General features: G+C 48.2%; 1 protein-coding gene across 4 annotated transcripts in view; it reads left to right on the top strand.

The window, feature by feature from the left end:
- Positions 1–16198, top strand: part of LOC124697109 (7-methyl-GTP pyrophosphatase-like) — a 29258-nt gene extending 13060 nt beyond the window's left edge. For 3 of the 4 annotated variants that reach the window (XM_047229745.1, XM_047229746.1, XM_047229744.1), the window contains 4 exons: positions 14796–14887; positions 15481–15522; positions 15678–15758; positions 15840–16198. In XM_047229745.1, the coding sequence (XP_047085701.1) occupies positions 14796–14887; positions 15481–15522; positions 15678–15758; positions 15840–15920 (296 nt within the window). In that variant the 3' untranslated portion in view covers positions 15921–16198. The remainder of the gene's footprint in view (positions 1–14795; positions 14888–15480; positions 15523–15677; positions 15759–15839) is intronic. The other variant, XM_047229743.1, reaches the window with a different exon arrangement.
- Positions 16199–23523: the final 7325 nt, after the last annotated feature.

Below are 23523 nucleotides of genomic sequence, written 5' to 3'. Positions count from 1 at the left end.
CGAAGCTCTTATACACGGGATGAAGATGGAAAAAGCTTGCGGCGCAACTCGACTAAAAATCTTTGGCGACTCACAATTGGTGGCTCGAGCAAGTCATGAACCAATGTGACGCAGTCAATGATAGCATGGTGGCATACAAAGAAGTGTACAACGAGCTCGAGAAATTATTTGATGGATGCGAGGTAAATCACATCAGCAGGCTAAGCAATGATGAAGCCGATGTTCCTGCAAACATCGGGTCGCAGTGTCTCGCGATTCGTCCGGGCGTATTCTGGGAGGAGATAACAGAGAGATCCACAAAGCCGAAGAAATCAACAAAGGAGAAGGATGAGAAACCCTCGGGGCTACGAAAGAAACATTGGACGAAGAAGAGGAACAGGATCTCGTACTGATGGTACAAATTCCATGGATGCAGGCGTACATATCATACATCATAAGGAAAACAATACCCGACGATTCAGTCGAAGCAAGACGAGTTATTAGACGATCCAAAGCTTTCACGGTGGTCAAAGGGGAGTTGTACAAGCGAAGTATCTCGAGTGTGTTACAAAGGTGCGTTACACCCGAAGAAGGAAGGACAATCCTGAAGGATGTACACGAAGGAACATGTGGTCATCACGCGAGCAGTCGAGCTATTGCAGCCAAGGTCTTTCGAGCTGGATTTTACCGGTTGACAGCCGATTGAGGACGCAAAGGAGATAGTGCGAACTTGTGACGCGTGCCAGAGATTTGCCGCAAGGCCTCACTCTCCGGCAGCGGAATTGATGCCAATACCCTTATCTTGGCCCTTTGCTCAGTGGGGTCTCGATATGGTGGGGAAGTTACACAAAGCTTCGCCAGGAGGATACGAGTACATGCTCGTCGCTGTCGACAAATTCACCAAGTGGATAGAAGCAAAGCCGATAAATTCACCAGACGCAGCATCAGCAATAAAATTCGTGAAGGGCATTGTTTTTCGGTTTGGAGTACCTCATAGCATCGTCACGGACAATGGCAGTAACTTCACATCCAAGGAATTCAAGGCGTACTGTGCAGAGGTAGGCATCAAATTGCACTTCGCGTCGCTTGCGCATCCTCAAACTAATGGCCAAGTCGAGAAAGCCAATGGTATCATCTGCAATGGTATCAAGAAGCGTTTGTTAGGGCCATTGGAAAAGGCTCGACATACTTGGCCAGAGGAGCTGACAAGTGTGCTGTGGAGTATCCGAACAACACCAAATACGGCGACACAAGAAACTCCGTTTTTTCTGGTCCATGGAGCTGAGGCAGTACTACCAATAGAGATAGAGCATGATTCTCCAAGAGTCACGGAATATGATGAGGAGGCTTCAAGGAAGGCACTGGAAGACGATGTCGACGCATTGGACGAAGCCAGAGACGAAGTATTGTCAAGGGTCACTAAATATCAGCAAGACCTGAAAACTATCACAGTCGACGTCTGCGACCAAGATCCTTTCAGGTTGGAGACTTAGTTCTGCGACTCAATCAAGAACGTACTGAAAAACTCGAGTCGCCATGGCTTGGCCCTTACATCATCACGGAAGTCATCGAAGGAGGAGCGTACATGATCAAGGATAAGAAAACCGGGGTTCCTGAGAAAAACCCTGGAACGTGGCACAGCTAAGGCGTTTTTACGCTTAGTGTCGAAATATAGTCCTCCTTGTAAAAACACAATGTACTGAAACGCCCGCGAGTTTCCAGACGCACTCTTTTCCTTTTTCGGGGCACCGAGTGGGGCCGGGAAAGGTTTTTAATGAGGCGGGCTCGAGGTGCTGCAATATGATAAAGATAGTGGAGATACATATCTTTTTCTTCGACATGCTCGGGGCTTACGCCTCGAAGTTACAATATATACACAACATAGATGAATCTAACGGGCAAAAAATATTTCGCCTTGGTACCAAATACCTCGCCAAATAAAAAGAAGGTACAAAATAGCAATCAGCAAAAGAACAAAATACTCGGGGGGCTTGTACCCGCAAATATAGTATATTCAATAAGAATTTGGGTGCCTTGGTTTACAACCTCGCATACACAATAAAGAGATTTACCACCGAAACACTCGGGGGCTTGAGGAAGAAAAATATAAATATCTCCTAACTTTACAATATAGTATATGTTTACAACAATACAGGACGCCATTCCCGAGAAAAATCGACAGGTTAAAAGAAAAAGAAAGTCAATTGCGGCTCAGTATATTATCTATGGTCATCCGTCCAGTATTTGCAGTACGAGTACTATGTTCAGCATAGCTGCCCCTTTCGAAGAACTCGTAGTCCATCCGAAGAAGTTCATCCATCATATCTTCTCGCAACGTGGGTCACATGATCATCAATTTTGCTGACATCCCTTTTCCTTTTCGCCATCTTGGCTAAACACTTGGTAACAATTTGGCTCATGTCAAACTTGGGATAGCAGATTTTGATCATCATCATAGCAAACCTGGCACCAACAGATAGTTGAGCCCGCACAAAGTGATGGATACGAGGGGCATCTTGAAACTTCTCCAACAAACCAAGAATAGTGTCGGGTGCCTCGTTCCGAGGAAACATCGTCTTGTAAACCAGGGTCAATGTTCTGGTGCAGAAATCAAGGAACTCGCGAACCTGACAGGCGCGGTCTTGAAACCTAACAATTTGTCGGGTTCGCTCTGGAGTGGCCCAGAACAGAGAACCATGGTCAAGAGAAAGGTTAACGAGAAGATTTGTCCTTGCGTTTACCCTCTCTTCTTCAGCAGCAGCATCGAGAAAGGAACCTATTTGACGACAGCACAGGAATTTCAAAAAAAAAAAGAGGGATACAGCAGGAAGACAGAAGTTTTGATTTGGAAAAGCATACCTGACATATCCACACTAGCTTCATTCATCAATTCAAGCATAAAATTCTCTCGGGTGGTTGCCTTCTCAGCTTCAGAAACGGCGGCTTGCTTGGCAGCCATGGCTTCCTGAGCTTGTTGAAGTGCAACTTTTTCTGCTTCGGATGCCTTACGAGATTGCTCCATCATCTTAAGTGTTTGCTTCTTCGCATACTGAAGCTGTTGACGAAGTTCTTCCAAATCTTGCGATAAATTTCTACTCGAGGAATCTTCACCAAGTTCAGTACTAACAAGCACTTTCCTCGGGCGAGAAGTAGGCAAATTATCGGAAGGAGCAGGAGTTGGAGTATAGTTATCAAATATCAACTGAAATTAAAAGGTTCGACATCAATCATCAAGCAAGATAGAATTCCATTAATATGTACAAGGCATTACAATGGAGAAAGCCCTAGCAAGCTAGTGGGGTAGGTGTCGCCAAAGACACTTTGGCGACAACATCAAAAGAAAAAGAAGAAAAGAAAATAAAAGAAGAGGTGGTCTACTTGACCTCCGGCTTGGATGTGCTTGGAGCAGGAGTTGGTTTAACACCAAGGAAGGAAAGGATTGGTTTTGAGGGAGGCTTGGCAGCTTTAATTAGAGATTGCCATTCCTTCGTCTCCATCTCCCTTATATTGCCAACCTTGGTCCAATCGACGTTCTGATGGCTATCAGCAATCAGTGCGATGGTGCCTTCAACGCCAATCTTTAGGCCCTCTTGGCGAAGCTTGAGCCCAAGATCTTGCGGCACGTTGAAGCTTTTGGCAAGACCAACAAAAGTGCTGGGATCCTCTTTCTTCGGGAAGAAGTAGGGGAAAAGCTTCGATAGACCTGCCTCCGTGGCAGCAAGGCCGTCACGCGCTTCATCCCCATGAATTTCAAGAAGGGACAGCGCGTCGAGAAGCTCGTCGCCTTCAGGACCATCCACTTCGTAGTCTTGATGAGTTCTCCCTGAGAACAAGCAAAGGGTAACTCGTAAATAAAGAATGCTCGGAAAATATGAAGTTACCCGAGAAAATGCACAAGGATTCAAGCACTTACTGACAAAACATCGGCTCTGTGACTCCAAGCGACTGAGGATTTTTCCTTCTCGAGCAACTTGCTCAGTCACTTTGTCGCTCAAAGCATTCTCTGCGTCATGAAGCCTCTTCCGAAGATCTTCAACGCAAGCAGCATCTGCCTTCGCCTTTTCAGCGTCGGCCTTGGCTTTCTTGGCATCTGCTTCAGCCTTCTTACGAGCTTTTTCACTTTGCTCCAATTTTTTAGCAAGTGCATCAGCACGCTGGTTGGCTTCCGCAAGATTTTCTCGCCAACATAGTCAAAACCAGTCAAAACGACGACAAAAAAGGAGAGAGAAGCTGTGGGCTAGGAGGAGTAGCAAAATGATACCTTCAGCCTTGCTAGCGTATTCACGGTACCCGACAAACTGGGCACCGATGCGGATGAGTTCCTTAATCAAAGGCTAATATAGAAAGATAGAGAAAGAAAGTGTCAATATAGTAAAGAGCTCGACAGCATCAAGCACAAACAGGGCAAACGAAAAAAGTCGAGAGCATCGGAAACAAAAACTTGGCACAAAAGAGAGAAGGGACTTACATCATCCAAAAGAGGAGTCGAGGAACCACCCAATTGTAAGGTAGGTTCCGTGACTGATTCAAACCCTGCCCTTTTTGGTGAAGGGACACGGGGGCTTGCAGGAGGAGTAGGCTGTTGGATGTTTTGTTAAGGAGGCGAAGATTCTTCTCCTTCAACGTGCACTTCCGAGACAACTAAAGTACGCGATGTACTCGTTCGAGCAGTCGCGTCAATAGCTGGCGTTTCTTCCTCGTCACCACTACAAAAAATGGCGACAGTATAAGGAGCGAGATAGACGGAAATTGGCAGGATCAAAACATTAAGAAAGCAAGGGGTCACTTACGAGCTGACGAGGGCATCTTCGTATGGATTGAAAACTGCCTTCTTTCTGAAGGACCAATTTCTTCGGCTTTGGAGGTGCCGGAATCTTCGATTTCCTCCCTTTTCCTCTTGTTCCTTGGAGAAACAAGCAGGTGGAAGGGAGTGGGTCGAGGCAGATGGCCTCGCATTCAGCGTCTTTTTCAGAAGAAGCCGCGGATTTGTGAGAACCCGCGACTTCACTTTCAGGACGCGAGGTGCCTTGGTTGTCATCATCGACAACAGTACGGTCTTCAACTTCTCCACCCTCAGGAAGAGGAGGAAGAGAAGCGAAAACGGGGTGGTTCTGAGATAATGATAGAGTGTCGATAAAAAGAGATTATGCAAAAAAGCTAGCAAGGCAGTAGTCGATAAAATAGCAAAACTCGAGGAGACAATATAGCAATTAAGTGGGAAAATTACCTCGGGGAGGGGATTGGCGCCACTGTATGGCGTAATGCGGCAAGAAGATGGGACAGTATCTCTCTTGCTAAGCTTGGAAATCCTTCGGATCAGCTTCTCTAAGTCCTTCACATGAAGTTCTTTGGAGAGCCTCTCGACATCCTCGTCACCGGCGTACATCCAAAGGGGGTTTTTGCGAGCTTGCAGAGGCTGCACTCTAATCCTAAGGAAGTAGGCGGTGATTTGGATACCCGATAATTCCTTGCCACGGGTGTTCTGAAGCTCACGTATGCCAGTCATCAGCGCCTCTGTCGCCGATTTCTCTTCTTCGGTAGCTTCAGCATCCCAGGATCGGCGGCGAAGAATCTTGGCTCTTCCATCAAAGGGAGCGATGTTGTACTCCACTGAATCGGAGCTTTCTTCGTGCACATAGAGCCATCTCTTTCGCCACCCTTGGACGGAGTCGGGGAATTTGACGTCGAAATAATCGACATCAGGACGAACATAGATAACGACGCCGCCAATATTATAGGCGACGCCGTGAGAGCCATTACGGCGGATGCAGAAAATGCGCTTCCACAAAGCCCAATTAGGTTGGACCCCGAGGAAGCACTCACACAGTGTGATAAAAATCGACACGTGGAGGATGGAGTTGGGCGTCAGCTGGTGTAGCTGAAGCCCATAGACAAAAAGGAGACCCCGAAGAAATTCGTGGATAGGGGGAGAAAGACCGCGGATGAGGTGGTCAACAAACTCGACCCGGTACTCCATGGGAGGCGATGGATAGCTCTCCTCCTTGGGGAAGCGCAACGCGTTCTCCTTCTTGGTGAATCCCGCTTTCTTCAGCAGATTCATATCCCGGCCGGAGATTTTGGATCTCTCCCACTCCGCATCTTCGGTGGCCATGGTGGATTCTCGGAGTGCCGTGCTCGGTCAGACGCGCGCGAGGTGGCATCAATGAGCGTGGAGGAGAAAAGTATGAGCGTGGATGAGCGCTTGAAGCAATGGGAGCAATGGAGGATTTTTGCAGAGGCGAAGTGCGGCGCGAGCGAAAAGACCAGAGGAGGAAGATGATATCTTTATATAGAGGTGCGGTGAATCGACGCGCCGTTGGATTGAGAGATTGCGGAACAGATGGTATACACGTGGACAAGGGGTAAAAAGTAATTTCACACAGACGAGAAAGCACAGAAGCTACAGTACATGCGCCAGGAAAAGCGGAGGACGTGTGTCCCCCACTTGCACGACGTGTCAAATTGACAAGATTTCTGGGCCCATAAGGCAGAGAGATAGTGGTTCTCGCATTTTCCCGATACATTGGTTGTGGCTGTCATCAGCAGTGATGTCACCTTGGTAAAAGAAAAACTCGGATATGAAGCTTCACAAGAATGGCGACAGCAGAAGATTATTGTTTCGAGAGCCTTTGATCAAATACAAGTTTTTGCTCAAATGCTCGGGGGTTACTTAAAAAAAAAAAGACAGAAACATTCGAATATGGCAAAATAGAAATGGCGAGAGCCTATGACCAAACGCAAGCATTTGTTCATAGCCTCGGGGGCTACTCCCATCGGGAGCGCTGTTCGCGCATCCGATAGATATAAACATCAAGAAAGAATGACAATATAGTGACATGAGGCACTAAAATGTTGAGCCTACAACCAAGCACAAGTCCTTGGTTGTAGCCTCGGGGGCTACTCCCATCGGGAACGCTGTTCGCGTGCCCGATGAAATTATAAAAAAAAGAGAAGAAGAAAAGAGAAGAGAAAGAAAGAAAGAAAGAAGTGAGTATATTTCGAGTTATACAAATAACTCTACATATACTCCCATCGGGAAGGCAATATAAGTCATACATTGACTCGATAAAATGTGCTATTCCAACAGACCGAATAAGCACTCGACAATATATTCTCGTAACGCCAAAGTTGCGAATAATTTTCGAATGCCGCAAAACTTTGCGAAGGTAAGACCCCGGATCCGTTCGTGTGGCGTGGCGCCGTCTCTCGACGTCGGTTTGCTACTTTTTTCCGTATCAACAGATACGAAGAAAAATCCTAACGGACGCGTTAGGTACCCGATAAATATGACCGGGACTCGACGAATGGTAAGACCTTAAGCGGCACCTGTCGAAGTTTACACCAAGTATCCCGAGATCATGTCCAGGGACGTGATTTTGAAGTAGGTTTTTGCGGATTGCCACTAGAGCAGCTTAACTAGTACCTGATCCGTCAGATGAACTAGCCCCAACTACCATTATCCCTGTACAATATAGAAATTCGTATGCAAAGATATGTGGTAAAGTTCAGAGTTATAGAATAAATATAAAGGTGGAGATTTTCCCTGATTCTGCGATTCAAGTAAAATCTCGGGGGCTACTGACATAGGCATCCCCAATGGGCCTGCCGAAGAAGGTACCCGGGGTTTACTGAAGGCCCACGACCCGAAGGATAAGAAGATTCGGAAGCCCAAGATATTATTAAGGAAAGCTAGAGTTGTAATAGGAGGCATTATTTGTAATCTTGCGGGAAGGGTTAGAAACCCTCCCGGACTCTGTAAACTTGTAAATCACGAATCCCTCGGCTCCACCTCCTATATAAGGGGGAGTCGAGGGACAAAGAAAGGATCGAATCATTGTCTCTCAAACCCTAGCTTTTACATCGTCGAGTACTTTTCGGCTGAAACCTTCGAGATCTACTTGCCCTCTACATCCAATGAAACCCTAGTCTACTACTTGTAGGCATTGACAAGTTAATCCCTTGTCACACGGTCGCCCCTCTCCCGCTGAGCCTTCCACCCATGGGTGCTTGGCCGCCGCTGTCGGTCTAGCCAGAGCCCGTCATGGCGGGACCGCCGGTGCACGTGGTGCCTGCTCTGTGCGTGGTGCGGAGGACTGTGGCCATGTGTGACTTGGAGCGGCGGCTCCGTTTCGCCATGGTTGCCCCCGTCGGAGGACGGAGGCCGGAGGTTTCGCCGGAGCAGGTGGCGGCGGCTTTGAGATGGAGAGGTGTGCCGGCCACTGCGTTCTCAGTTCATGCTCATGCTCTGGAGGATTTTTTGGTGGTGCTGGAGTCTGCAGAGGTCAGGAGGCATGTCGCGGCCCTGCCTTCCGTGCTGGTCGCGGGAGCGCCGCTCGCATTCCGGCCGTGGAACCGCCAAGCCCAGGCCAAACAGGTGGCGTTGAGGTCCAGGGTGTCGTTGGTTCTGGAAGGGATACCACTGCATGCATGGGATGTTGAGGTGGTAGAAGATCTGCTCGGCAAGAGCTGCGCAGTGGAGGAGCTCGCGCCGGAGACAAGGTCAAGGGCCGACCTTTCGTTGTTCAAGCTCACGGCTTGTACGTCGGAACTGAGCGCAATTCTGGTGGTGCGCACGCTTGCGGTGCCCGAACCGCTGAGGGAGGTGACGCGTGCAAGGTCGCCGGCGAGGGAGCTCCCGATGACTGAGCTGAGCACGCCGGAGTCCGCGGATGCACATGAGATCAAAACTCTGCAGTACCAGGTGTTGATACACGTTGTTGCCGTAGAGGAGCCATGGCTTGATGGTGATGCTGGTGCGGCGCGGCAGGGTGAGGGTCCTCAGGACGGTCATGGAGGTGGTGGCGGCGAAGCTGGCCGTCGCCGGAGAAGAATCTGTTCGTGGAAGAGAGGTGCGCCGGATCTCCGTTGTGGGCCCGGTGGAGTGGGTCAGCCAAGGCAGAGTGGGACAGGTGGCGCCACGCCTGTGGTGGAGGGGGGCTCGTGGGGCCTACCTCCTTTGGACCGGCCTGGTCCTTTCACGGTCAAGATGGCGGCATCCAACTCTGTTACGACAGATGGGGGTCAGGCGATCTCTGTGCCGTTGGTCGGGGACAGGGTGGAAGGAGCGGAGAAGGAGGGAGCTCATGCAACCGTCGGATCATCTGCCTCTGCGCGATCGGATGGTGGAGGAGATGGTGGGCACATGGCCACAGCTGAAGATTCCTTGGATATTCCTCAGGTGGGCCCAGAGGGGGGGGGGGGCAGAGATAGCAACCGATCAGGGGAAAGGCGCGGTCGTCTGGCAAGATGCTCTGGAATCGCTGCCGACCGCTGCGGATCCTGAAGCAAAGCAGGGCGCAGCGGATCCCGATGCTGATCTTCCGTTGCACTTCCAGGGGCCCAGGTGGGGCGGTTCTGGTTGGTTTTTTTGACCACGCTGCAAAGAGGATGAGGCTGGATGCGGTGGGACCCTCGGTGGGGGCCGCTGAGGGCGCGGTTGGCTCGTTTTTGGACGTGGAGGAGGCTTGTTCAGACCAGGATGTTGCATCGCTGTCCGCCACGTGCTCGGGTTCTGGCTCGTGTTCCACAAGAGTCCCAGGCTCGGAGGAGGAGTTGCTTGCATGGGGAAAGAAGGAAGAATACTTCTAGGTGTCGCTCTCGGAGGGGGAGCTTGGTGGGCTAGCACGCGCAGATGAGAACGTTACAGGCGGAGCAGCTTCGGAACAACATCTGAGCTTGGAGAGTGTAGAGAGGGAACTGTTGAGTTCCCCATGCATGTCATTTACTGGACCCAACATCGACATGCAAATGGTCCCGCGCAGAGTTCAGGAGGGCCCAGTTCTGGAGGAGGTTACACCGATGTGTTCGCTGAGGGAGGCACAACAGAGCTAGAGCTGCAGCAGGAGAGGCTTGCGCTAGGCCATATCAAGCTATTATGTGCCTCCATTCTCAAGAAGCTGGCCCCTCCGCTGCTCCGTGAGGTGGAGAGCTCGTCTAGACTGAGAGCGGATGCGGAGCCTTTCACACTCAGACGGATGACTAGGAGTGCAGCGGTAGCTGCTGATGCGAGGGGGAAGAAGGCGCCCAAGGCCTCTGCAGCAGAGATAGTGCTTCTCAAGGCACTGGGCATTTGCCCTGAGGAGCTGTCCGTGGATGAGGAGCACCTGGCCAGCTTCAACGAGATGTTCGACTCGCCGCTTGGTGACAGACACGTGAGGGTCATGGCGTCCATCTTTGGCAAGATGGTACCCCAGAGTTTCGAGCAGCAGGAGGGCTGCAGAGTAGTGGTAGCGGCGCATTAGGCGACCAGTAGAGTGGAGTGGAGTTGCTACCTGTGTTTATGGATTGTAATCTAGAGATGTTGTTCTGGAATGTTCGTGGCACAAACGATCCAGCTAAAAGGAGTGCTATTAGGGAGTTCATTGACAGTTTGCATGTGAGCATTGTGTGTATCTCGGAGTCAAAAGTAACGGAGGTGGATGAGTTCTATGTTTCACAGTGTCTGGGCTCGTCCTTCGACGGTTTTATGTTTTTGCCGGCGGAGGAGACAAGAGGAGTGGTTTTGGCTTGGGACTCCTCGGTGATACAATTCAACCATGTGAGCTATGATTCCTACGCCATTACCGGAGAGATCACGGATAGAGATGGATCAAAGTGGTGGCTTACCACTGTGTATGGGCCCTAGACGGTAGAGGAGAAAATCATGTTTCTGGAGGAATTGTCGGAGAGAAGGACCCTTTGCCCTGGGCCGTGGATGGTCGCTGGAGACTTCAATATGATCCTAAATGCGTCGGAGAAAAACAATGAGAATCTGGACAGAAACATGATGCATCGTTTCAGGGCTTTCGTCCACGAGCATGAGCTCAAGGACCTTTATATGCACGGGAGGACCTATACTTGGAGTAATGAGAGAGAAAGAGCTACCCTTACATGCATTGATAGGGTGTTGGTCTTGGTGGATTGGGACTTGCAGCACTTTGACGCAGTGTTGCAAGGTCTCTCCTCATCGGTTTCGGATCATGCACCCCTACATTTGGCTCTCAACGCGGCGTTCAGGCCGAAGAGGAGGTTTAGGTTCAAGAGCTGTTGGCTAAAGCTGGATGGGTTTGATGAGGCGGTGAAGGAGGCATGGGTTTGTGACCCTGCAATTGTAGACCCTTTCCGGAGGCTAGATGCACTCTTTAGGAATGCCGCAGAGCACCTACAGTCATGGGGACAGAAGAGAGTTGGGAACATCAAGCTTAACATTGCGATCATGAATACCCTGATTCTACGTTTAGACGTGGCACAGGAGAGGCGTACACTCACTCCGGTGGAGTTCTGGCTAAGGAAGATGCTCAAGCAATCTGTCCTTGGGCTTGCGTCGCTAGAGCGAACGATGGCGAGACAAAGATCGAGGATGCGATGGTTGAGGGAGGGGGACGCCAATACGGCGCTCTTCCATGCCGTGGCCAACGGTAGAAGAGTGAAAAACTACATTGCCTCGGTGAAGGTTGGAGAGGAGCTTGTTACGGATCAGGAGAGGAAAGTGGAGGCTTCCACAGAGACTTTCTTCCAGTTGCTTGGGAGGACGCAGCCCAGAGACCATTCCGTTGACCTGGAAGTTCTGGACATACCGACAGCCGACCTTCAGGAGTTAGATGACATGTTTTATGAGGAGGAGATATGGGGAGTGGTCAAGGACTTGCACCCTGACAGGGCGCCTGGACCAGATGGGTTCAATGGAGCTTTTTGTTAGAGAGCGTGGCCGGTAATCAAGAGAGACATTATAGCTGGGCTGCTCAAACTCAGCGTTGGAGATGGTCGTGGCTTTGCCCGCCTAAACAGAGCCCTGATCACGCTGATCCCTAAAAAACCGGATGCCACAGAGGTTAAGGACTACCGCCCCATTAGTCTGGTGCATAGCTTTGCCAAACTGTTCTCCAAGTTAATGGCAAACAGACTTCAGAGAAGATTGGGAGATGTGGTGAGCACAAACCAATCGGCGTTTATTCGAGGACGGTCCCTACACGATAACTTCATTCTTGTGAGGCAAGTGGCAAGGAAGATCAACCAACAGAGGCAGTTAGGAGTGCTGCTGAAGCTAGATCTCACAAGAGCTTTCGACTCGATATCTTGGAGTTTCCTTTTTGAGGTGCTACGACGCTTGGGATTTTGAGAGCGCTTCCTAAAGTGGGTCTCCGTACTGCTGAATACGGCAAACACCAGAGTCCTAGTGAATGGAGTGCCAGGACGCCGGTTTGTGCATGTCAGGGGACTGAGACAAGGTGATCCCACATCACCTATGTTGTTTGTCGCGGCGATGGAAGTGCTAACTGTGGCGGTCAAGAAAGCCACAGAGAGTCAGCTCTTCTCTAGGCTAGCGGGGATCACGGAGCTTCAGAGAATCTCGGTCTATGCGGACGATGTGATTATCTTCTGTAAGCCGCTGAGTTTTGAGTTGGAAGCGGTTAAGGCCATTCTAAGAGTGTTTGGTGAGGCCTCCGGGCTTTGGGTAAACTATAGGAAGACCTCGGCCACGCTGATTAGAGGACATGACGGAGATGCCGACAGAGTTGCGGAGACACTAGGCTGTGAGGTAGTGGGTTTCCCCATCAAATACCTGGGCATGCAGTTGGCCTTGAGACCGCTGACTAAAGTGGAGTGGCAACCGCTGATCGATCAAGTCATACATTGCATCCCAGCTTGGCAGAGGGGGATGATACAGAAATCCGGGAGGCTTATTCTCATTAAGTCGGTAATATGTGCACGGCCGATCCATCAGTTGATGGTCGCAGAGGCGCCAGCTTGGGTGCTTGAGGAGCTGGTCAAATGGATGAGAGCCTTCTTTTGGGCAGGGAAGAGGGAGGTCAATGGAGGCCAATGCCTAGTAGCTTGGGACACAATATGCAGACCGACTCGGTTTGGAGGCCTTGGAGTGAAAGACCTGAGGTTGCAAGGGCTGACACTCAGGGTGAGATGGTGTTGGTTACGTCGCACATGTCCTTCTAGGCCATGGCAAGGGCTGCCTGCACTCAACGATCCGGAAGCTAATGAGAGGTGTTTTAGAGTTTGGCGGAATTCAAAGTGGGGGATGGAGAGAGCACTCTCTTCTAGACTGACAGATGGATCAATGGAAGAAACGCAGGGGAGATCGCCCCAAAGGTTGCGGCTCTAGTCCCCACAAGGAGGAGGAACGCTAGGAAGGTTAGTGAGGCCTTACAGGACGACACCTGGCTCTCAGATGTTGTGGGGGAGCTGTCTATAGAGGGATGGATGCAGTGCGCCCGACTTTGGGAGGAGATGGAGAGAGTACCCCGGGAGGGCGGCAAGCCGGATCTGATTACTTGGAAGGGATTGGTGTCGAGTAGGTACACTACGAGCGCGACTTATGACATGCTTTGTCAAGGGAGGATCATTTGGGCGATGGCAAAGCCGATCTGGAGGTCTTTTGCACCGCTCAAGTGCAAAATCTTTGGCTGGCTGGCTTTGAGATATAGGCTTTGGACCTCGGATAGGAGGGCTCGTCACGGGTTGCAGGAACATTCGGATCCATGCGCTACTTGTCTTCAGGAGGAGGATAATGTCGACCACATCCTCTCGCACTGCCAATATGCCAAGATGGTATGGTTTGGATGCTTGAGAAGGCTGGGATCACAACTCCAGGAACCACAGGAGAACACCAATCTAGAGAGATGGTGGACGGAGGCGAGGAAGAGGCTTCGGAGGGAGGATAGTGTTAGATGTATATATCTGTATATTATATTTTCCCCATATGTTAAGGGGTTTCCTGCATATTTGCGCCTGTACATGTACTATATATTGTGGCCTTTGGCCCCTTGGTAATACAACAAGTCTATTACCCTAACATGGTATCAGAGCTACGTTATCTCCTCTCCTCGCAGTCGTCGCCGCCCCCCCGGCTTCCTGCCGCCGCGCCCGGCCGCCGCCGCCGCCTCTCCCCCGCCGCCCCCGTCCGGCCGCCGCCCTGTCCGGCCGCCCGCCCCGTTTCCGCCCACCCCGTCTCCGCCCACCCCGTCTCCGCGTCCGGCCACCGCCCGCGCCCGGCGCTCCGCCCGCCGGCCGTCTCCGCCTGCTGTCTCCGCCCGGCCGCTTCGCCCGTCAGGCCGTCCGCCCGCCAATCCCCGCGTCCGGCCGCTGCCCGTGTCTGTGCTAATTCGATCGGGATTTGATCTCGTCTCTGAAAAAAAACCATGTCTTCCTCATCAGGCTATCTTGCGATTCCTCGCTGCCCGGTGATTTTTGATGCCGCGAATTATCCTGATTTCGTTGCCTTCATGCGCGTCACATGCGCGGTCTTCATCTTTGGGGTGTGCTTTTTGGCGAGGTCCTCTGTCCGCCGCGCCCCACTGCTCCTACGGCGCCTATTCCACCGACGCCTGTTGCCCTTGCCCCCGATGCTACTCAGGAGGTCAAGGATGCAGCCAAGAGTGCCGATGATATCGCTTCCGGCTCGAGTATGACCGGAAGGTCCAGGAGTATTCTACTGCTGTTGCGACGTATCGGTTTGATCTGACTGACTACACTCAGTGGATAGATGAGGATACTCATGCTGTTGCTGTTCTCACTTCCATTGTTCTGCCTCAGCTTACTGATTATAGATACAGTGCTAGAGGAGTTCAGCCTTTGGTGGGCTGCAAGAGGCGGAGAGCGGAGAATCATGCTGCGAGATAGGTTTCTAGGCTTAGGTGGTGTGAGTGGGTTGGCCACGGGCAGATGTTTGCATCCGCCGTTGGTCTCTTGTAATTTGTTTGCTCCCTTCTATAAAGATTTGGCACGCCGTTCGCGTGCCCGCAAAAAAAAAAGTATTCGTGTGTGAGCTCAAATTACTTAGATGGCCTGTTATACTTGTCCGTTTAACCATGTACTGCTTACAGGTTACTCCCAAAGCCATGCTTCAACAATTGGATCTGTTGTTGTTACAAATGTGAAAAGCTGTGTTAGAATGGAAGGATGGGATAAATCTGAAGTAATAGCCAGATTCCCCTGATGTTTTCTTTTTCGAATGTTATTCCTCTGATGTTTCATGAATGAATGAGTACCTAACCCATGAATTCTGGATTTTTAATTCACATCAGTTTTTCAGTAACATGATTTTGTGTAATTCTAGCTTACTGTTGAAATATGGTCCCGCTTTCAGTCCCCTTAAATAGATGAAATGACAGTGACGGAGTCGGAGTGACCTAACATGCAGTGCTAACATGACCAGCTGACCACAACCTGTATGAGGATAGCTTTACACTTTCAAAAATTGATGGGCCAATTCTCCTAATGATCAGGTGCTCTGGTGCTCTTCTATAAAGTTGAAATCCATCTTGAAGCTTCGAGACTAATTTGATATTTAGCATTTAGATTTACTGTATCATGGCTGAGCACAGTAGTAGTATATTACCTTTGTAGATTCCAATCAGAAATTAGGTGCTTGCTCAGATAACCCTGTTTACCACTGGCACACAACATCTAATGGATCCTAATGAATATGCAGAATCCAGTTATAAATATAATCCCATGTTCTCATCTTCTTGAGTCCTCACACTTTCCACTATAATTGTTCCTGAGCAGGTTTATTTCCACAAGATACCCGATGAAGTAATTGATAGCCTGGTAAGTCAACAAAACACACCCACCCGTTCAAATTTGGCATGTTGTGCAGTGCTCCTTCCCGGTTTCTCAAGAAACGAAGTGTACGTTATGGTACATGCTGCACTCTTCCAATCATCTGATTTCTCAATGAAACTTTGCACTCATGTATGTCTCAGATTGAGGAGGGCAGTGTCTTCTACGTAGCTGGTGGCCTTCTAGTGGAGCATCCGCTGACTTTGCCCCTCGTGGAATCCATTGTGAGTCGCATCCTTTACATAATCTGGCTCTAGGTTGGACCATGAGTTGTCAACTGCATCTCAACATTGCAAACTGTGTAGGTCGGTACAATGGATAGTGTAATGGGGCTTCCTAAAGAACTCACGGAGAAGCTCATCAAGGCTTCCCTTCAGGAGTCCTAGCTGCAAATTTCCGGACTAAGCTGGCTGGTGCCAGGTGACCCGAAAAAAAATCTCATATCAGGACGGAGGGGGTGTAGCTAGCAGCATCTTTGGAGTCTTGTTCTGCTACCAAACTCCCAGTTAGGGGTTGTTCGGTTAATCACCACATCAAGTGGTTTGGAGATTATTGGAGTGTATTGAGGGAATTTTTGACTTACAAGGAATTTATGGTGTTCACCATTCTGTTGTGTGACCATGGTCTGTCATGCATAATGTGACTCACCATTCTGTTGTTTTGAACTGCCACCCCATCATACTGTTCATATTGAAATTTCTCAATGAACAAATGGTAGCATGATTCAGTTTCCCTACCGCTACTTACAACAGCCTTTACATAGAGAAAGATATCACAAATACTCCCTGGCAGCAAGTACATTATGAAGTGGATCTTTCTTTCTCTCACAACTTGCATACTAACTCTGAACTTAAAACCTAGCTAATAGCCTAACGATGCATTCTGATCTAGGTAATCTAGTCTCTTCACAAAGCATTTTTTTTGTGTAGCCATCATGCCCCTCATTAACCGTGATGAAATCTGATCCTGGGAAAAGCTTTTGAAAAGATTTAGACGTAGATGCAACCTTTTCTTTCTTCACCTTAGTTTGATGTTCAGTAACTTCCTCTTGCATACTTGAGAACCACGAAAAGCTGCCCTGTCTAACATAGAATAGAATATATGCTTCTTGTCCTAGTGCACTTGTCTCACTAATGGAACCAACTTGCAACACAAGCGTGACCATTAAAAGGTGAAATATCCGTGGCATGAAAAGAAATTCCAAATGACTTCTAACACTTACAAGTGAGTCATTTATCAAGTACCAACTAGTTGGTGAAGAACCAATGGTGCACATATAATGGCCAAAGTTAGGTAAGGCAGAATGCTGAACAACGCTGTAAAGATCATATTTTTGGTTCTGATGCATGTGAAAATACAAGGGAAAGATTAAAATGTGTTTAATGGAGAGATTTAGAAGCAGGGAAGACCAGGAAAACACACCTCTTTCTCTGAATTACTGTGAAAAATCTTCAAATCAAGTTTTGATAGGTATCCCACATGTTTATCAATCTTTTCAATTGAATTATCAAGTGTGGTGAAGCGTTTGAGATGAAATGCAACAACATCAGGTGCTTTTTCAATCACAAACCGCTTGATCTTACACGCTTGAGCATTACAACTATCACATGTTAGCTTGTTCTCTGCATCATCTATTTACTCCACCTTAGTAAAAAATTCCAGTGCAGTAACAAGGTTATAATCCATGAGCATTTTCGAAGTCGTGTTCTCAGTAAGAGACACATGAAGTAGGAGTACATGGGAATAGCTTTTGGAAAAATTGAAAAGAAAATCATAGATGTAAAATTTCAATCCACCAAATTCAGAACACACCTCGAGGAATAGGAAAGACAGACCTCCGTGAAAAAAGTACAGCGAATTGGGCTTGGAATTCAGCCCTGCAGCACCTCCCGCCGTCGACGGCTACGGCCCTACGGGCTGAACTACCCTTTTTACACTGATGCTGCAGTCCGTCGCCTCCGTGGATACCTTTGGGCTTGGTTCAGCCCATGATAGAACACGCCCGAGCGGAACGAGCGCCGCTCACTGGTTGCGGAGGTTGCGGTCGCCGGCGAGCCGAGAAGTTCCGGTTGCCGCATCCTACTTTCCTTCCCGTCTGCAGCGCGGTGGGACGCGCTCCTGGTTGCCGTAGGTCCAGTACCCCAAGTCGCTGCACTCGTTGGGTATCCCAAAATAGGCACAGGTGAGGGAGCAAAACTGGAATCCAGGAACTCATATTATGGGGTGTATTGGTCAATTAGCGTTGAAATTGGGATGTTTATAGGTCGATAATATGGGTTGGCAGCTTTAGTAGTAGGGTTGGATTCCTTCCCATTTAGGCCTATCACCTATTGTTGTGGCAGACAGGGTTCCTGGATTAATGCATCTGCTGTGAAGCTTGTATTCACTGAATAATTTCTTTTGTGAGGAAACTGGAACCTTTTTATGATTTTCGGAAAGTCTTACAAGGAAAGAGTCAGCTGATAGGTTTAGGTTCGATCGGGGAAACCAATTTGATCATGGAAAACATGAAGGCCACTTAGCAAGTTATTAGTTACAGTAATAATAACCAGATTACTAACCATGGATTTGTGTGTGCGACTAGAACACTTTCAAAATGCATAGTAACTATGTAGTTGTGTAGAACGCTATCGCTATTGTGTATTCCGGATCTACAAGCATTATGCAAATCAAAATGTTAATTACTACTAGGTTCAGTCACTTCCTGTTCTTTTGTGTTGGTGGGTTGCTGAGGAGGTGCAACCATATTTGGCTTTAGTGGGTACTAATTGGGAAATCTCCCTCCTCAGTTGTTGTCTTAGGCTCTTAGAAATGGTTTTCCCATGGGAAAAATCTGTTTATATGGTGAGAATTAGAAACTGATGCATCTGGAAATGCATAAAATCTAGGGCGAAGCTGTTAATGCGCTAAGATTTACTTGTGTGATAATTTTCATACTCCATTACATGATGATATATTATGTTAGTATTGTCTGGAATTTTAGTTTGTCTATTTAATCCAGAGTTGTTGGCTTGTTTGGACTAATTTTGTTCTGTTTGTAGGCAGCATTCAATGAGCTCACTCTGTGTATGTTTTCAGCTATGAATTGCATCTCGAATATGAAACCATAGAAGAACACGTGTGTTATAATCTCCAAAGAACCTTCATCTATCAAAACCAGCTTCATATAACCACAAAATAAATGTCTGCTGTAAGAATTTTTATACATCATAAATTATAACATTGGTTCTTTATTTGCATTTCCTGGTTATGTCCATTTTATGTGCTATTACTCGGAAATGAAAGAAATGAAATGATTTTCCTAACAGCTTCATGATGTTTTTTCATTCTTCCACCACTTGCATACCTCTACCAATATACCTTCCTATTGTATGAGTCAGTTGTGGCGTTGAGATGGTTGATTAGGATTTAGGATTCTACACATAACACTGAGGGGATAATTGTGGTTACCCACCAAAAAAACATCTTAAAGGTGTGACGGCAACTTTCTAAGAAGAATTGCCACGAGTGGAACAGATATGTATAGGCATCAGGGTTAATGATTATTTACAGCAGCACGATGATAATATATAGTTATAAAACAGAATTTGGATAGTGAAAAAACAACTGAAGTTCAGTTTCTAAAGGCGGGCATCAGTTCAATATCTCTTTAGTTGAAACTAGGAAAAGGATGCTGAACCACAAATCAACTACCTCAAGTGATGTAAAAGCAATTTAAGAGTGCAGCGCATGGATTTCCGATGAAGGATGATTTGACCAAACACAAACGGACCAAAAGGAAACAATTTTTCCTGGAAATTACAAAAAAAAAACATTGCTGAAGATGCTGTGTTCGTGGACAGAAGTTCCCTGAATTTTGTTCACATACCTAGAGTAGTCATTAAACGTGGGCCATGGGTTTAAAAATGGAGGCATATGTGGCATCACCGTATACTAGATTAATACATCAAAGAACCAGGTTGGTATGGATTTAAGTTCATAAGACCAGAAATTTTGTGAACCCAGAAGGATCTCTCCTAGCTATATATGATTATGAAATATTCAGATAGTATGGAATATTATTCGAAGAGGCAGGAGAGTTATTTGAATAGGAATTATATAAGACTAGAGTTACATATCGGATCTGTATCCTTGGATTATTAATTTGGGGTTAAGTAGGTCCTCCTATATAAGGGACAACATGTGTATCAGTTATCAATCAAGCAATGAGAAATTAATCAGTCTAGTTTCTCATTGTTCATCCTGCCCTAAGTGGTTGTTTGGATAGCCAAGATTAGCTACCAGTTTTTGGAAAACAAGTATTAGGCTGATTTTTAGGAAAACCAGTTTTACCAATATTTCGGTTGAGAATTAGCTCACCGAAAATCATGTTTGTGAAACGAAAGTCTAATGTTCATCATACTGACGAACCGCGAAGACTCACTCGTCCCCTTTCCCATAGCTTCCATGGAGATGTAGAGGAGGGTACCTAGGTGCAACCTCAAGTCCTCCCGCCAACATCGTCTCCCACCTTGCTGTCACAATCTGCCCTTCTTCCTGTCTCCACAATTCCTCTACTCCCCAGTTCATACTTCTCTCTCAGGCGCTGCCCCCATCGGGACTCGACAAGTCGTCGCGCCGTGACGTCGCTGGCTGGCTCCCCTCGATTCGACCCAGGCTCTGACCATCAAAACTGGTGCTCGAGCTCGACCGGCAGGTTGCTGCCCTCGATGCCTCCGCCTAGGATTCAACCAACTATGTCGACGCCGTCGCTGTTTCGTCCCTGTGAGCCGAGCCGGACGATTTTACTGCAATGGATTGAAGATGAAAATGAGGACGAACAGAGGCGTCGCTTCTCAGCCGGCGCCGGCGGCCGGACGCCCTGTTTTCGCCGGCGTCACCAGCCTGTACGAGATCGGAAATTAACGCCGTAGCGGGCGTCAAAGGGCACACATGCGCTGGCGAAATTTTGAGAATCTGTTGCATCGAGTAGATGGGAATCGCGTTTTTGGAAAAACGACTAATACTCGTTTTTGTTAAAACGCGAAATCTGAGGATTTGCAGAACCATGTTTTCTATATACGCGGATTGTTTTGCGCGGCCAAACAAAGTTTTATTCTGTTAGACCGTTTTCCTAGTTTGTAGAAATCTGGTTCTGTGTATACGGCATATCCAAACAACCCCTAAGCTGTGTTCCTACTCCCCAATCCCCTACACCATGCCGTTCGGCCATCCTCGTGGCGTTAGTTACACAGTTTGTCCCAGTTAGGTTCTCTCATTGTAATGCCTTCTTGTTCTTACATATTTCTATTGTCTAATGCCGGTCTTAGTAGAGTCACCGAGAGATGAAAAGGAAATCATCATGAATTGCTACCTTTCCACAGTAATAAATACCTCATTGATATCATCGACTTTATTTTGTTATCTCTGTATCTAAAATTTAACAGGACGTGATCGTGAGTCCCAAAGTGTGAACTAGCTTTATATTTGATACAGTAGAGGTCTTTGAGTTAGATTAGTCTGAACAATTTAGACGTTAAGTCAGTGAAGAACAGTGCTATTACCATTTTGTTATCTCTATTTTTGTTGATGCTTTGTACATGATGCCTGAAGATCCAGAATGCCATGTGAGAACAAGCTGGGTTCTCTGGATCTTGTACCATGTTACCAAATTGATTCTGCCTGCAAAGAACAAACTCATTGTTCCAAAAATGAAATGCTATTGAATGTTCATAAAATGTTTAATTTTCTTTTCACAGAAATAAACTTTTACATCTTATGCGCGAAGAATCCATTGCCCACTTCAGTGGTATGATTTGAGGTTACATAGTGTAATATTACTTTTTTCCACTAGTGCACAAACTGCATGGATTGAGAACCAGCAAACTTAACTCAGGAGTTTCATTAAAAAAATCCTCACCTTTGCACCTTTGCAATGTGACTATTATTCTACCACAAAACTGTGCTGTCTGCTTGGCCTAACTTGAGCTTTGATCTCTATGAGCCTATAGCCAGCTTACATGGGTAACCTGCAACTATCCAGATTCTACTTTTTCTATAATATAGAAAATTCTTCATGTGTTAGACTTTTTGAAGTGATAAGTTTTTCTTTGAATATTTTTTATTTGGTTTATTGGTTGTTAAGGTAGTTTTTCTTTTTTTCTTTCTGGTTTTCTGCCATGTTCCACTAAAAAAAATGTGCCTATCTGTGCACATATAATCTTCTTTTTTGTTCTTAATGAATAGGCAGCACTCATGTCGGTTGCTTGATTTTTTTTTGTCGATGGCCTATTTTTTATTTACATTATTGGTCTTCTAGGCCTGAAGCTATGCGGAGTGTATTATATAGAATAAGCATAAGCTGGGTAAAAGTCCCAACTACCAAGCATGCCATTAATCATAGACATTGTTTTCTTTCTTGGAACAATTGAAGTCTACTATCTACCATGGTTATGACTAAACCATCCATTGGCGTTGCTGCTAGAACTTCTAGCCGAGCTAAAATATGGAGTTTTGGGGCATCAGATTTTGATATGGAACTTGGATGTATCAGTTTCTGCTGGTTGTAAGTACTCTAAAGCTCATTTAAAATGCTGGAAACTTTTATTTTCTTCTATGTGCCTGCCTTTTTGAAGACCTCGAAGAGAAGATGGGACATTTCTCCCCAACCCCTCCCCAACCCCTCCTCCTCCCGACCCCTCCCCAACCCTAACCGCCGCCGCCGCCGCCGCCGTCGGTAGCGCCGCCGGGGCAAAGACCCTCGGGGTGTGGCGGCGGCGGGGGCCTTTCCTCGCCGTCGTGGGGGACGGCGGACGGGCTCTCCCCTCCTCGACGCATACGGCGGCGGCCGGCGCGGATGGTGATGGGCGGCGGCGGCTCTTGCGCTGCGGTCCCCCCCTCCCCTCCCGAAGGCTTCCACCCGCAGCACACCTGTAGGGGCAGGCCCTCCCCCCCGCCTCTCATCGGTGCGAGGAGGCGATCTCGGGCTTCTTCCGCGACACGAGGGCGCCCGGGGCAGCAGCCTTGGGTTCGACGGAGGAGGTGGCCCTCTTCTTCACCGGAGAGGGTCGGCTTGCGGTTGGTGGTGGTGGATCTTTGATCTATCACCGCGATCCGGCGGCGAGATGGAGGTGCATGGAAGCCGGCGATGGTGTCGCCGGTGGAGGGTTGGTTCCGCCAGCCCGGGATGGTCGCCGACGTGGGGGTCCGACCTGAATAAAGGCGGCGGTCCTAGGGCCTCTCTTGCGTGAAGAGGAGGACCTACCGGAGGCCTGGACTCGTGATCTGGCCGGGGGGTTGAGTTCCGGAAGGCTCGCCGGCCGAATGTAACGGTGCTTTGCCCGGAGTTTGCCTGGATCGGAGGTATTCGGTCGTGCGCACCCATGCTTTTATTCCGACCGATTGGTTCCGGAGGGAGCGGCGCGAAGCTTTTTTTCTGTGTTGACATCAAGTGACTATGGATCCATGATGAAAGTCGGAAGAAGAGAATTTCATGAAGGCCGGAGGGGAGGACTAGCTAAGGGAGGTTCAAGTCTCCGCGCTGTTGAGGGACTTGCTTGGTGTTCCGGGCTTCACAGCAGCCGGTATGAAAGTGGGGCGACAACACGAGTGAAGTGCGAGTCCTACCTTTCAGGGTGAAAACCCAAGGTCTGGCCTTAATTGGTTGTGCCTGGCAATGACCTTGGTGGAGGCATTGTTTTGAGAGCGGGGACTATCTTCAGGGTGAAAACCTAAGATCTTTGATCGGGCGACGACGGTGTTTGAGCACTGTTCCCTTCTTGGAGGCGTCGTTTTTGGAGAGTCTGTAATTCAGGTGTTGTCTTGGCGGTGGATGTATTGCTGCTGTTAGGCCCGAGATACTGTAGCGGGACTTTTGTTTTTTAGTTTCTTTTCTTGTTTTTGGCTGTGTGCATCCGTAGTGCCATTAGGGCGGTGTGTTGTTGCAGAGGCTGGGTGTAATTGGTATCTTCTTGATATTAATATATTCCCTTTATCGAAAAAAAATGTGCC

Source organism: Lolium rigidum, chromosome 3, assembly GCF_022539505.1.
Source record: "Lolium rigidum isolate FL_2022 chromosome 3, APGP_CSIRO_Lrig_0.1, whole genome shotgun sequence".
Classification (NCBI taxonomy): Eukaryota; Viridiplantae; Streptophyta; class Magnoliopsida; order Poales; family Poaceae; genus Lolium; species Lolium rigidum.
This window is presented reverse-complemented; position numbering and strand designations above follow the sequence as displayed.